This window comes from Aptenodytes forsteri, unplaced genomic scaffold (genome assembly GCF_000699145.1).
Source record: "Aptenodytes forsteri isolate BGI_AS27 unplaced genomic scaffold, ASM69914v1 Scaffold371, whole genome shotgun sequence".
NCBI classification, from domain to species: domain Eukaryota; kingdom Metazoa; phylum Chordata; class Aves; order Sphenisciformes; family Spheniscidae; genus Aptenodytes; species Aptenodytes forsteri.
The window spans coordinates 58,961-73,976 of record NW_008795322.1 but is presented as its reverse complement, the minus strand read 5'-3'; the positions used below and the strand labels follow the sequence as shown (position 1 = coordinate 73,976).

General features: G+C 36.4%; 1 protein-coding gene across 1 annotated transcript; it reads right to left on the bottom strand.

Moving 5' to 3' along the window:
• Nucleotides 1-1,765: 1,765 nt before the first annotated feature.
• LMNB1 (lamin B1) lies at nt 1,766-14,306 on the bottom strand. Its single transcript, XM_009279958.2, has 9 exons — nt 14,186-14,306; nt 12,948-13,118; nt 11,389-11,514; nt 8,715-8,935; nt 7,528-7,753; nt 5,014-5,118; nt 4,456-4,575; nt 3,597-3,710; nt 1,766-2,304 (listed from the first exon to the last, which is right to left on the bottom strand). The coding sequence occupies exons 1-9, from the start codon at nt 14,195-14,197 to the stop codon at nt 2,263-2,265; spliced, it is 1,137 nt and encodes a 378-aa protein (XP_009278233.1). The 5' UTR covers nt 14,198-14,306; the 3' UTR covers nt 1,766-2,262.
• Between the last annotated feature and the right edge of the window lie 710 nt (nt 14,307-15,016).

Below are 15,016 nucleotides of genomic sequence, written 5' to 3'. Positions count from 1 at the left end.
GAAGATGGGGAAGAGGTAGGAGAACAGAAGCTGTTCTGTTCAATAAAGCAGAAACTTTCAAAAGTTATTATGGAACTCGCAGGGAAGTGTAGGAAGTTTTGTTTGGTGGGGCTTTTTAACATTTTAATAGTAAGATCTCCACCTGGTGGTAGGATGTTTCATTCTAAAGGTTAGAGTGAACACACACTCCCCAGAAGGGTCATTTCTGTTTCCCAACACTCTTTATGCTAGTTTATAGAAATACTAATAACAGCAAAATAATTTTTCGAAAATCTAAAAAATTTCTCCCATTGTCACCAATCACAAGAGTGCTGATTTACCAAATAGTCACAAGACTCATGTAAAAGATCTCTTTATAATGAAAATTAATTTCAAGTAGCAGCTCCTAGCTACACATTCAGGTAAGAGTTACAGCACTGTTCATCATCCTGGTGACAAAAAACAGGCTCTACAAAAGCTATAACCAAGAACACTTGATTGTACTGGCAGGTTCCTACTATGAATTAAGAATTAGGTACCTAACGCTTACACGCAAAGTATTTTTTTTTTTTTTTTACTACTAATTAGATCAAATTGAGGAGTATTGAGAATGTTAAGGGATACAGTGATGCTTAAAAGACATGATAATGTTTATACTATGTAAACATTCAAATATAAGCAGGAAATTAAATCAAGTATTACATTGTGGTTTAACGCAGTTGTTTAAGCCGTCATTACTGTCAAAAGCAGCAGTCCCCCTAATCCTCATCCATCTGCGTAACCCTTGGCCATCCCCCCCCTCACCTTCTGCTGGCACAAGGTTGAAATGCCACCATGTAGTTCACCAGACAAGGGAACTTACCCAAAATGAAAGACACATTAAAAAGTCTTAAATTTGTCATGAGACTGATGCTAGAAAAAAGCTCAGATCAACTTCAAAAATTCTGGCCATGCATTTAAAAATACTTCCAGACTACAATAAAGGTAACTATTTACAGTATTTCTAAATTTCTATTTATGTTATTGTGCCATGCTTAAACTGCTCAGCCTGGTACTTGTATGATGTAGTAAAAGCCAGTCCAGTAAGAATTAACATATGAGCAAAGACGATGCAGAAACAGTTATGCAACAGAGTTTTAATAAAGCTCTAAAGAATTAATTTTCTAGACATGAAGTTATGTTACCCATTATTTAGAAGAAAACTTTACAAGTCAATTGCCACTGTTCCATTTACGTGGATGTTTTGCCAGCTTCAAAGCCTATCAGTTCCAAGTATTCAACACTCATTCAACTTTTAGCTCAGTTCTAGGAAAAAAAAAATTCCAAAAGCTTTACTTGATAACATCTTAAACAGAGATATTTTATTCAAAGCTTTTTCAGACATTAGATTAATGCAGAAAGGACAGAAAAACTTTCAACATTGACAAAGTTACAATTGTTTTCCATACAAATGTAGACTAGACCCCTAAAAGACTTGGTTTTGTTCCTACAAATTGTAAACAAGCAAGACAATCCATATTAAAACAGCCTCCTATTAGTTAAAAAATCATGTAAGAAAATTTAAGCTGGTTACACTATCTTAACAACACAACTAACACGTTTAAACATGAATCCTCTTCCAGAATAAGAAATCTAAATAAAGGAAAAGAGTACCAATAAGGATTTTTACTGCATCCTTCATCCTCTGAGTGCTCACATGATCAGCTGCATTATGTTTGTTTTTTTTTTCCTCCTGTTTTCATTTGGTTTCCTTGGATTTTTTTGTGTTTTTGTTTTTTTTTTTAACAAAGCTGTTTTCTATTAAAAAAAGTTTTATAGCCTTGATTGCGCTGTAGGAAAAAAAAGTCTCAGTATAAAAGAGTTCATAGTATCGAAAATGTCTTCCCCTTCCCCAACAGCACCTAAATATAAAGAGGTCAACAGCAACTAACTAGTCTAGAGTGGTATAATCTAAGAAAATTGATCCCCAAAACAGTGGAATATTTCTATTCCAGCAAAGTTTCAATTAAAAAAAAAAAAAAAGACTGGCATATAAATCTGGGAGACAGGGACATCATTTTTCAAACAGTACATTTTTCAGAGTCAACAATTCACATCCTGCGAGAAAATTACAGATACTTCTTTTACAAAACTTCCTTTTCATTGGCAAAGGAAATTAAGGCCATCAGACTCGCAGCATAAAAATTCACATACAGAAAGTACAAAAATACGTTGTGCTTCTGAGAAGGCTCTCTTCTGTAGGCAAGGATTACCATGACTTGAAGAACCCGGCTGACTGGAAGTTTACATGATCACACAGCTTCTGTTAGATGTCCTTGGGCCTGCCTGTTATGAATAGAAAGAGTCATCTTTGAAAAAAAATCCAGCAGTAGAAGATTTAGCAACTCAATATATTGTACATTTTTAACATACGAAATTATTAGCCTAGCATGGTCTAAGCAAGAGTCAGCATGCAAAGCTGTACAACCTGTTATCCCCTGTAAGTAAAAGAATGCTAGATAGCCTTTCTTATGAGAAGTAATGGAGGACAGGTACCAGAAAAACACAACTGAAGTAATTATCGTATTTGAATCTCAAGTCAAAAAGCATTGAGTTTAGACAGGTGGCGAATACTGCAGGGAGCATATGCAAGTACCTTGAGAGTTTTTATCTAAAGAAATCTATACTTTCTAGAACACTTTTGTAAGTAAAGCTACTAAGACACACACTTTAGCTGAACTACACAATCCCAGAAACCACAAGAGCAGCTGGATGCACTTCAGTACTTTTGCGTAACTGCAATAACAACCTGACTCTATAGTAAATGCCACAAAGTTATGATTCAGTTATAGGCCAAAACCATGGTTGCTAAAAAAAGCCAATTTTTTGGCCATTTTTTGTCTGTTTATGTATGCACACTTAATTACTGTACTATATTATCTTTTCTAACTGACTTTCAGATATATACTAACTGAAACATAGCAAAGTTTTAGGCAAAGTAGCAAACTTGAACGTTGCATTACAGGAACTTATGTTTGTTATATTTCCCCCCCCCTTTTTTTTTTTTTAAGAAGAACTGGTCAAAACAGTAAGGTAATGGATAAAACTCAGAATATGAACAATCAAGTATGTTATATGTCAGTGTTTTCCCTTATATTTCAAAACATTTTATATTGTCACTGCAAGTTCACACCTTTCCACTGCCTTCAGAGTTGCATTTCTTCAGCATGCAAGAGAGATTTTCTCTGATAGCGTCTTCAAATGTCTCATTTCCTCTATCAGAGAGTTCTCAAAACTTTAGGTAAATTTACGTGTACCTGCTTAAGCCAAACTTTATCATAACAATTGGCCTGGGGAAAATCTTACCAGGAACAGAGTCTAAGAAAAAAAAAATCCCCAAATCTTTAAGCTTTAAAACCTTGTTTTAAGAAAAATCTACTTTTCTCCATCAAGAAAATACATGAAGAAATATTTTTTCATACTAGTTTCAATAACACAGCTTCATGTTTTCATTAAATTACTGATTAAACAAAGCAAAAGTAAAATAACACCTAAACAGGTATGATATTTTTCCAAAAATTCATGACACATATCTGGCTTTTCAACCTAAGTAACCCTGTTAACGTAAAACAAGATACCTGCTGATGGTAAAGGTCTTCTTCATCCACAGCTTCAGCTGCTTCTTCCTCAACTTCCTCCTCTTCCCCTTCACATATAGTTGTTTTAAAGACAGTGCTTCTCTGAGCAACCTCCTGCAACAGAATTTTATTTAAGACTTGACTCCTCTAAAGATCTGGTGCTAATCTACTCGGATTTTGAGAAATGGGAGTTCCAGCTGTTGGGAAAGCTACTTGTACTGATTTTGTCTATATACTTTTCATGTACTGCTGTGTATGAACAGCATTCATAACACCTTAGTTTTAAATGTCTTAATGATTAAAAAGAGTCTTTCTAACAAGACATTCATCAAGTTCTTCCAAAATTTGTTTTTACACATTTAAATATTTTCTTTCAATTGCAAGATATCATAGCAAGTGTCCTACCCAAAGTTTTAACTCCCATCTTACCAGAATTAATGCCTCATTGCTTAAAGTGAGTTTCACTGTAACATTCCCCACCCCCAAAACCACACAGTTTTAAGGAAAACTAACTTAAAACACAAATCACTGAAGAGTTTACTAAAACTTTTTCTTTTCAAAGCATATTCTAAGGTACTGCCCAATTCCTGGCACGAGGGCAGTGTCTGAACAAGTCATTCTTCTACTACTTATACTCAATATAGGGAAAAAATTTCACACGCTTCAATAGATTGCATTCCTAAATTGCAGTTAAGACAGACAGGGGGTACAGTATGCTTGGTTGGAAAGCAAAAGGAGAAAACTTTACTACACACTCAACATGCATTCATGTGTAAAGTCCTAACAGTTGTTCTACCTGCTTCTTAATAGGGGATGGCACCACAGAAAGACAAGTTTAAACATATCTGAGGTACATTACCTCTCCCTGAGAATTTTTCAGTACAACTTTCACATCTTCACCAGTGCCCCAAGAATTCTGGTTCTTCCAGATGAGGTCAGTGGGAGGGCTAGCAGTTACTCCAGCATTTGCAGCCCAGATCTGTTAAAAGAAGTCACATGTGAGCATTATTTGCTAGTCTTATACATTTCCATGTTATTTATTGAGTTAATGTATTCCATTTAAGTGACACTGGTGAATCTTCTCCAGTTAAGAAAATACAAGTGTCTGCCTACCTAGTTCCAAAGTTTCTTACAATAAAAACAGCCCTACATTTTTTAATGCAGACTTTTGAATATGTAAATGCACCCGTTTATGATCAAAATAATTGCCCCATATAGAAATTAAGTTTCTGAAAAATGTGGTTCTGTCCAACTTTTTCCCAGCAATTGATACAACTAATGCCCAATACAAATATAGGTGATTATTTTCTGAATATGTACATAGAAAGGACAAAACTAAAAACCTTGCATCTTAACTGACACAAACAAATTGGCCTAAAGCCCATTTCAACTGAACAGCTGAAGCTTGACAACTTACTGTAACAGTTTGGCCTGCCTTTAGTATGTATCTTGAGGTATATCTGTAACTAGCAGAAGTGTCTCCTATTTTTCGGATCATCTCCCAACCTCCCATAGGTTGATCCTAATAAAAAGGAGAAAAAAAAAATTTCCATCAGCAGTCATTTTCTGTTACATGTGTAAGGTATTTTACATATAAGGCCATGAGGCACATAAAATTTTCAGTAAAAATGTTTATTATCACTTGATCTTCAGCATGCAATTAGAATAATTTTAGTTAAATTTCTTACCTCTTATTTCAAGTCAAAGCTTAATACAGCCTGCTTTTCAGTTCTGATGTTATATTAACTAATGTTTATAATTTGCGTCAGTTTTTTTTATAGCTTGGTCCAGAAAAATACATAAATAAATATTAAAATTCCCTTACAAATATATAATACATTTTTTTAAGCACAGAATGACAAGCAGGCTTCTTAGAAAACAAAATATTCCTGTCAGTCTTCTTAAAATGTGTTTCTCCATATGCACACCTCCCACTACATATTCCTTTGCAAGACCTACATTATTTTTTCCTTTCAATTATTTTTTGCTTATCAACCCCTTGAAACTACCAAATCTAATAGAAAAATATATTCAAGGCATCATTACAGAATGACTATTTCAAAACAAGAGTAGATCTTTTTTTAAATTCTCCCACCAACAGGGAGTTTCCAAACATTAAACAGTTGCCCCTGGAATCTGAAAACAGACAGTTAAGATCATCTAAAATGAACAATCTTATTTATCTTAATAGATGCTGACATTCAGTTGGTCACTGCAACAAAACATACCATACTTAAAGAGAATTTTATATATTTTCTATCTGTTTTTTTTTTTTTTAAATATATATATGTATGTATATAAAAAAACCTGTCAAACAGTTGTGAAAATTCCCCAAGTACAGCTTATTACACTGCACTAGACAGTTGCTCAAACCTAGACCCCTGGCAAAGTGCTATAACCATGAACCATCCATGGCTACTGGTAACAGAACTTATGGCCCTTCCATGGAACAATGAATGTGTAGTTAAATAAAAGGGGGGGAAACCCATGTGGTACACAAAGTGTGTGTGTGTGTGTGGGAATCCCATAAGCTTGAAAAACTCAAAAAGGAAAAAAAAGGCAGGTCCTGACTCACTAGAAGTAGTCCTTGATTTGTCTGAATTCAGTCATCTAAATGCTTAGCTGTCTAGACCAAGACAGTTGTCAAGGTTTCTTCCATTCAGCAAATGAAGTTGACACTCTCAGCCAACACCCCAGGCAGGTAATTACATATTACCTGTATTATACAGGTAATTAAGTACGTAATTAATTATGTAACATAATTACAAAACACATAGGTATCACCATCTGGAGGAGTCTGTCCGTCTCTTCATTGATTAGAGGGGACTGAGACACTTGGAACCAGACCAATCTTTGTCATCTAAAACATCAAGTTGAGCTGCCCTTTAGTGATGGTAAAGGATCTGATTACATCAGACAAAGCCTCTGTGTCACTGAAAACAAAGAATGCAGCTAACACTTCTACACACAGCTGAGGCACAGACAGCACAGGAGAAGGCAAGAATTACTTAGGCCTTCTCTGAAATCAAGGCTGCAGGAATTTAGGTCTCGTAATTTGGTGTCTTAATGAGACAACGCTCAATTCTCTCTTCTTCGAGAGAAGGATTTAAGAAGTTATAGTCCCCAGTCTCCAACCCCTCCTGTGATGACTTGCAGAACTGCATATAGCATAGGACATTTTTTTCTTAAGCAGAAGTTACAAGTGATGTCGGGGCAGGAGAGAGGGAAAATGTACTGAATATAACGGTTAGCATCATTCTGAGGGCAACATAAGGAAAAGTTTTGATTATTAGTCAAATGAAGTACCCTTTCATAAATGGTTATGTGTGTTCCCCCAATACAAACTCCAACCTATTCACAGAATGAAATAATCTGAGTAGCCATTGTAAAGGTGGCTTTGGCATGGGAACTGAGGGCTCCTAAACTGTGGAGGCAGCCAAGGAAGAAGGAAAACTACGATTTACAGAAGCTATATGCAAGTACAAGGGACACAGGCAATTAATTACATTTAGACATTTATTTTGCCTAAGTATGTATTTCTTTTGGGGCTTTTTAAGGCAGAGAAAGTTCTTAAAAGGCTTCTAAAGTAGCCTGATGTCTGTTTGCACTACTTCCTATCGGTGACAATGTTTTCTGTAAAGCTTTACAGGCAGATCACTTGGAAGGCAGAACTCTGAAGAATGATCTAACACTTTGGTCGGTGGGCAACGTAGCAGTAAAACAATTGCTATGAAAAGCATTTAAAAATCATTAGGAAGAAGTCATCATCAATCCAGAATACTGTATGAAAGCTTATTTTGTGACACATTAGTTTTAGCGCCATCTCCTACACAGTGTGCTTTAGCTCCAGGGTCAACATGAAGCCTGAGGGGGTGCCTTCTACCTCTAAATCAGCCCATTGTAGAGTCGTGATATGTGTGCATTTTCAAACCTGTTCAGAGGTGTTCTTCAAGCGGATGAATTTTCCATCAACATCTATCTCCTCAATAGACACATTTCCAGTGGCAGAAGCTGAGTGGGAAATGCTAACACTACTGCTGGCTTCAGATTCCTCCACATCAATCCTCTTCCTCTTCCCTCTGGTTGTACGCACACTACGGCTTGATGAAGCCCGTGAAACTGTGACTCGGGAAGATGGGCTTGGAGAAAGTTTCAACCTATATTGAAGAAAGGTAGAAATATGCATACATCACACTTTGGTTTTACTTTTGCCACTTTTTTTTTTTAAAATAAAGTTTCTTCCTCTCTCCACTTCTTCCCATAGAATTATACAGCAAAAAGGTACAGGAATATAGTAAACAAAGCATGTAACATGAAAAAGTGAAGCCTTAGGTACTTTTTGAAGAATTGAATAAAATGTTGCCAAACAGCTGATTAATGCTTTTGGAGCATAGGATACTGATGGACTACTACATTAAGATCATAAAGGCATTTCTATGCATTTGCCAAAGACTGCATTCCTGGGTAGATGAAATGAGTAAAGAAAAAACTCTTAGGGGGACTTAAGTCATTGTAGGAAATTTATGCAAAAACCCAACAGTGCAAGAGCTTTTGCTGTTTCATCCCCACACTTGAGAGGAATCAGCCTGGACTGGTAGGATGTCATTCAGAAAACAGTGAAGTATCAAACTATTTTAAATGACAGCTGTGACTTAATCAGGAGAAAGTTCTCAGTATTGCTGAACTCTGGGGTCAGATGTGGAAAATGCAGCTAGCTGATAAGCTGGGCAATCATAACAGCTATTACTTTAAATTATTCTATACTTAAAGAAAATTGGCTAACAACTAAATAGCCCTGTAATTAACTCTGAAAAAGAATATTAGCCATGGCACCAAACAGGCCTACAAATGACAATTCACTACATTCTCAGTGCTGAATCTTAATAGAAGAATGGTATTTGTTCCCTTGAGAGCTATTGGTCTGATACTCAAGCAGCTTGGCCTCATGGAGACTTAGAAGTGTGTCAGACAGGAAGGGGCAAAAACAAACAGTGCCTTGGAAACTGTAGTAAAGCACCTAATGAATGCATTCCCAGTAAGAACTGCTTTTTTAACAGAGAATGAGGCAAGTAAGGGAAGCACACAGATACCAGCATTTGTTGCTACATTCTTTCATACCTCTCCTCTTCACCCTCCAGCAATTTCCGGTATGCATTGATTTCCATATCAAGTGCCAGTTTAACATCCAGAAGTTGTTCGTAGTCATTCAGCTGCTCCTGCATCTGATTTCTTATCTCTGCCATTTCCTTCTCTTTCTCGAACAGTATTTTGCAACAGTTTTCCCGTTCCTTGGTCAAGTTGTCCTCAAGCTCTTGCACTCTGTCTTGCCATGCTCTAGACTAGAAAGCATTGAAAACATCAGTGGTGCAAAGGAAAGCTCACCCAAACCTCCATGCACTCTGCTATTCAGGCGACATGGAATTCAAAACATTAGGTTAAGCATCGTCCCCGCTTTCTGAATTCAAACTCACCCATATTCAACTTCCTGTTCTCCACCTCATCTATTACAAACACAACACCTTAAGTTCCAATGAAACTTACAACATACTTTGAAAGACAACTACCTGCTCCCTTTTTCTGAGATCTGAAGATATGTTACTATACCTGAATTTACTCAGTTGAGAAAAATTGAGCTTAAGAGTCAAACCATTTAAGATGTGCTGGATAGAACACAGAATCAAAGTGCAGCTCAGCGTACTTCAGATCCTGCAGTAAGTAGCTGCTCTTCAGCTTTCAGTTGTCTACTTTGTGCTTCAGTTTACTGCTGCCAATTCTGAGTTCTGGGAGGAAGTTCCTCTGAAGGAATAGGGGTTGTTGTCAGTGAAACCCTGTCTGCCTCTTATCAAAGCCTTCAAGGCTTGCTGAAAGTACAGTGGTAAGTGCTCCACGAAGAAAGCTAAATTTGTCACATACTTTAAAAATCACATCAAGCCAGTAGAACTTAATATTGCACATAAAGAACGAAATGCTTATCAGAGAAAAGCCAAATGATGACAGCTTTAAGGTTTACTTTCCCTGAGCATGCTTTCTTCTGTTTGATAGTCTCTTGAGATTTTTTTAATTAAAGGACAGACACAGGAACCAATGCACCACAATCACCTTGTCTGGTTAAGTCACCAAGTTTGCTATGCAGGCACTCTACTTAGGAAGTCATCATAGTCCAGAGACAATGAAAACAGGCAGTCTATAAGGCTGACGCAGAGGACCAGTGTAACTGGTTGTCAGTGTTAACAGTCAGATAAGGATTTTAATAAAAGGAGTTGAGTGTCACATGGAAGATCCTAGTGGAAACTACTAGAGAGCTCAGTGTTGGTTTGGTAACTCAAACCAGACAAGCATCAGTGATAAGACAGTTGCCTTCTTCAAAGAGAAGAAAGCTAAAGTTAGTGCTAGCAAATGGAGAACAAAACTCTAGTGGTTGACATCACCAGCACTACCAAAAAAAAAAAAACCTACAGCAGCAAAACTTTTTTTTTTTGGTGGACAATTACAGTCAAACTGGCAGAAGTTGATTTTGGTAACCCTGAAGTTAACAACCAATACCTCTGCAAATTCAGAAGCAAATTCTCTGAACCTAGCTGTCACTCCCAAGCAAGCAACAGAACACAGGTAATTAACTAAAGTAAGAAGGAAAAAACCCCTCAGAAACACCTGTTGACTGAAACACCAAAAGAAAGATGATCGTAAGCTAAAGGCAGAAATAAGATCTAAGTAGACAAAACTCTTAATCCGATTCTTGTGTAACCTCATGCACGTTCATTACATCACCTGATCTTTTTCAGAGACTAACTTATATATATAACAGGAAAACTGGGAAGACTCATACTAGTATATCTGCCAAGTTATTTTGAAAATTATGAAATAATGTCCCCTGCATTTATATTCTTCACGTGAAATACATAGAATTTTGAAGTCCTGCAAGGGTCTACTGTACAGGAGGAACACAATTCAAAATGTATTGCAGAAAGGATCAAAGCCAAATATTACTAATATTTTATATTTAAATCTTTTGTTGCATTTTCAACTGATTAGTAAGTTACAAAAGCCCACTTCAGAACCAACTCCTAACATTTCTCATTTTCACTCTAGATTTTCCACTGCAGTGCACATGACATTACTCCCATCGAATAAGCTAGTACTGAACACATGGCTTGTCATAGGTTGTGTCATACTTCTTCGGGTGTGATCTGTGTGCTCTGTGATCTAAGTATAATTAGTTTCTGCTCAAGACCCTGCTGCAAAAATGCTCAAATACAGTTATTTGATGTATTTTCTCAGTCTCATATTTCATCTTAATCCTAGTAAGAAAAAAGTTATTTTTTTAATTTTTTTTTTAAATTTTTTTTTAAGAGTTCTAGATAAAAACTGGATCTAGGATGAAAAGAGACAACAAACAGAGACCGCATGTTCCAGCTCTGGCTTTGAATGTTGCTTTGTGGAATCCTATGCTAGGCTGTCCAATTACTACAGAACAGAATTAAATTGCTTAGAATGTCAAGGACTTTTAATACAGAACTCTTGTCTAAAACTGTCCCATCTATCCACAAAAGTTTCCACAAAAGCCAGTTAACAGTATCACCTTTCAAATACTCACTCTGTAGCAGGATACCGCACAAAAAATTCAACTTTGTCAAAATGAGACATTAAGAAATTTGAAAAGATACAGAACAGGAGAACAGAGGACAAATTCATGATGCTGAACATACTTACAAGTTAAGGGAAAGAAAGTCCTTTAATATAACAATCAACAACTGTAATTAGCAAGACTGAAGAGTCACAAACAGCTTGTTACCTCTTTCTGAAGGCTGGCGAGATGAGAAGACAGATTATCAATTCGTATACGACTTTCATTCAGTTCTTCTCTTACTGAGTTGGCTGCAGAATTGCTCATCTCAGAGGACAGTCTAGCATTCTCAAGCTGCAGTAGATCAAGTTAAGACATCAGTTTCAAAGTAACTTCTAATAAAAGAAAAATGTGTCACTAAAAACCACACACAACACTAAGACGCAAAGTTCCTCTCTGCAGCTCTAACACAATTAAACTTTCTTTAGGGGTTAAATACAGTGGTTCAATTACCACGCTGGAACAATCCTCTAAATATTTATTCTAGGATTAAAAACTTAAAAGTTTCTCTTGTAGACATTACTGAAGTTCAAGTGCTAAGTTCAGTTTTCATGCTGGACAATATTTAGCTTTATATATTTAGTTACTGTAGCACTGGTTTTGAGTATGCTTAAATAGAAGAAGCTAAACTGAAATTACCAATTCTCTAAAAATAAGCAAACTTACATTAATTTTCAGCCAACATATGCAAATTGGTAATGTGCCTTCAGATTACAGTACCAGTGCCACGAGTCACTACTGCTTCATTCTATCATAAATTCAAGCTCAAATAATTTTATTTTTTTAAACTGGCTACATCATTCCTGCTGAACACTACCACATCCACTTGAGCAGCACCACAGACTTATTATTGAACTTGTAGTTGCAGATGAAATGGAATTTAAAAAAACTTCTTTAAAATAAGAGTCAAAAAATACAGAAACAGTGTACCTGAAGAGAGTGAACAAGAAAGCCTCAATTATGAAAGGATTTTTAGACAAAAAATATAAAAATATGTATTTTTGGCTAGATCTTATTTAAAATAAGTTTTTTGAAGTCAGATTGAAGCCCTGAAGATAAGCAACTGCACATGGTTAAGACAGTAAAGACTGAAAACTATGCTAATAAATTAAGTTTGTATCAACTTTTCTGCTGTAACACTCCACCTTGTTTTTAAAAATACTAACTGCAACAAGTATACCCACAGAAACCAGGTTCAGTTGAGACATCAGGATCCCTCCCGGACAGAAATGCTGAATCATAGTAGAGGAAGGAAATTATGAAGTATAACTTATTTCAGCTTGAGTATGCTTCCTCTCTAGAAGAGTGAAAAGCAGAAATCGTTGGGTGTGGTAACACTTCCACATGTTTTGTACAGGGTCAGAGGACTCAGGATGCTGTCTTCTCAGCAAGCCCGATGATGAAATAATTTTTATATAAAATATGGGACACCTTATTGACCATCAAGACTATGTTACAGTTGATAAGTAATAACATTTTCCTTGAATTCATAGTAATCTCAGTACTAATCACTTTTTCCCCATAGTTCACCTTCACACGGTGCTTCCTACTCTTGTATTATTGTACTTCCTGAGGATTAAACCTGCTCCCAAAAGCTTAAAAGCATGGCAATTTTAGACCAAGCTCCATAATAAAATCCTCTGAAATGCAAGTAATTAGGGTATCTTTCCATTAAACAAACCAAAAAATAAAGTACATCAGACAACTATATGAAAAGATGTTCTCACTTTGGCATGGTAAGTCTGTTCAAGCTCTTCTTTGTACAGCTTCACTTGTGCATCATGCTGCTCTCTTATTTCACAAAGGGCTTGGGCAAGTTTATGTTCATATTCAATTTGACGCCCAGAATCAACCTCAACTAAGCGAGTTTCATGTTTCCTTCTTGTTTCATTGATTTCCTAAGAAAAACAGAAAAATAAAATAACATTCAGTAAATATGAGACAAAACAAGTTTTAGAAGACTATCTGCTGAGCAGGTAGCGATGCAGATTTTAGTTAGCTTTATGGATCAGCATTAGATTAGTTTGTTTGACATTGAAACTTCCAGTAGAAACACATGGCCATCTCCCCAGTGTGATCTGCATAGTACCTTATTTTGCAATAGCCAGTCACTGAAATAAGAGCTAGGATACCATCAGCATGTAAAGTCACATTTCCTTCTGAAAGCTGTCTGCATTTTCAACAAATATACCTCAATATGATTAGATTTTAGAAATATATCCCCCCTTTCTTTAGGTATCTTCTAAGCTTACACAAAACAAAAGTACTGTGAAATTTAACAGTGACTTTCACTAACCAGCATTTTCCCCATTTATTTGTATGTTTGCCCATGGTCTCTGGAAAAAAGGGTTCCAACAACATGAACAAGGCTGAAAATACAACTAGCAAGGAAATATGCACACGGAACAAAAGACAGTATGGTTAGGTATATTTGTTACTGCTCTAGGGTTCCTCCTGGAAAGCCTCAAGTGCTACAAGTGAAAGGGAGGGTGGCAAGCAAAAGCTCTAAAAGACAAATATTCATCAACCTCTGTTTCCATTATTCAAAAGCATCCTATTAGGAAGTTCTGAAATTAAAAAACAGTACAAGTCCATAGCATCTGTTTGAGTGTCCCTCTCCACTCTGTTTCTCATAAAGGAATTATGCGAGAAATTATTAACCTACTTTCCTGTCACTATGAAAAGACGTGTACATTGCAATACCATGGGCAGAATTTAACACGAAACAACATGATACATGAAGCTGTTTTATCACAAGAGCTCTGAGTTAACATCATTTTTCCTAGGAAAAAAAAAGTTGGAAATCTTCCAAGTAGAATAGAGGTAAACCCTGCTCTGGGTGGGAGTTCAGACCAGATGGCTTCCTGAGGTCCCTCCCAACCTAAACTATTTTAGTATTCTAGAATGACCCCCCAGTTGTCTTCTTCCCTTTAAAAATGTGAATTCTTGAGACTGAAGCATTTACCTCCTCATACATATTTTTACGGAATTCCAAGTCCTCAATGAGACTCTGACAACGGTTTTCGAGATCCACCTTCAGTAAGGTTTCATTTGCAAGCTGTTCCTTGGCAGCAGCTAAAGAAACTTCAAGCTTTAAGAAAAAGAAATAAAAGAATCAACGCAACAATGATTATGTAGCAGAACCCACACAACACAATGCCCTCAGCTACCTAGAAGCTAACTACATGTTCTGGTTGAACTTGATAATCAAATCCAGTATTTACACCACTAATGTCTTTCCCCCCCGCCTTTTGCAATTGCTTGCACAAGTGAGTTCTATATATGTCACATTGGTAACTAGCATTAAAATGCTACTTATCAATTTTCCTTACAAAACTTCTGTTTTTCTACACGGCAGATATCAGTTTCCTGGTCTCCTCAACTCATCCTCTTGAGGTGGTGTTGCTTAAGACCACAAATCATGTGTTTCAAAGGGTTAACAAAACTAGCACAAGACTTTTTTCCTCTTTCTTCTACCAGATGCCCAGGAGATGGAGAACCACAGGCAGAACCAAAAGGAGGGCAGAGAGAATCACAAATGGTTACTTGTCAGTTATTCGTTATCTGTATTTGTAAAGTCAGTCTCTCCCCTGAAACAGTACTACAATTTGTCAAGTTCATTTTGACTCTTGACCTGCTTTCTTCAACATAAGTACCATCCCTTGCAATTTCAGAGACTGCAATTTTAAAAGCATTCATGTTAATAATAAACTGAACAGTACTGGACACAGACACCTACTCAATACTGCTTCCAACGTTGGCAGTGAACCACAGTTTGTTCTAGTTGTGACTAGAT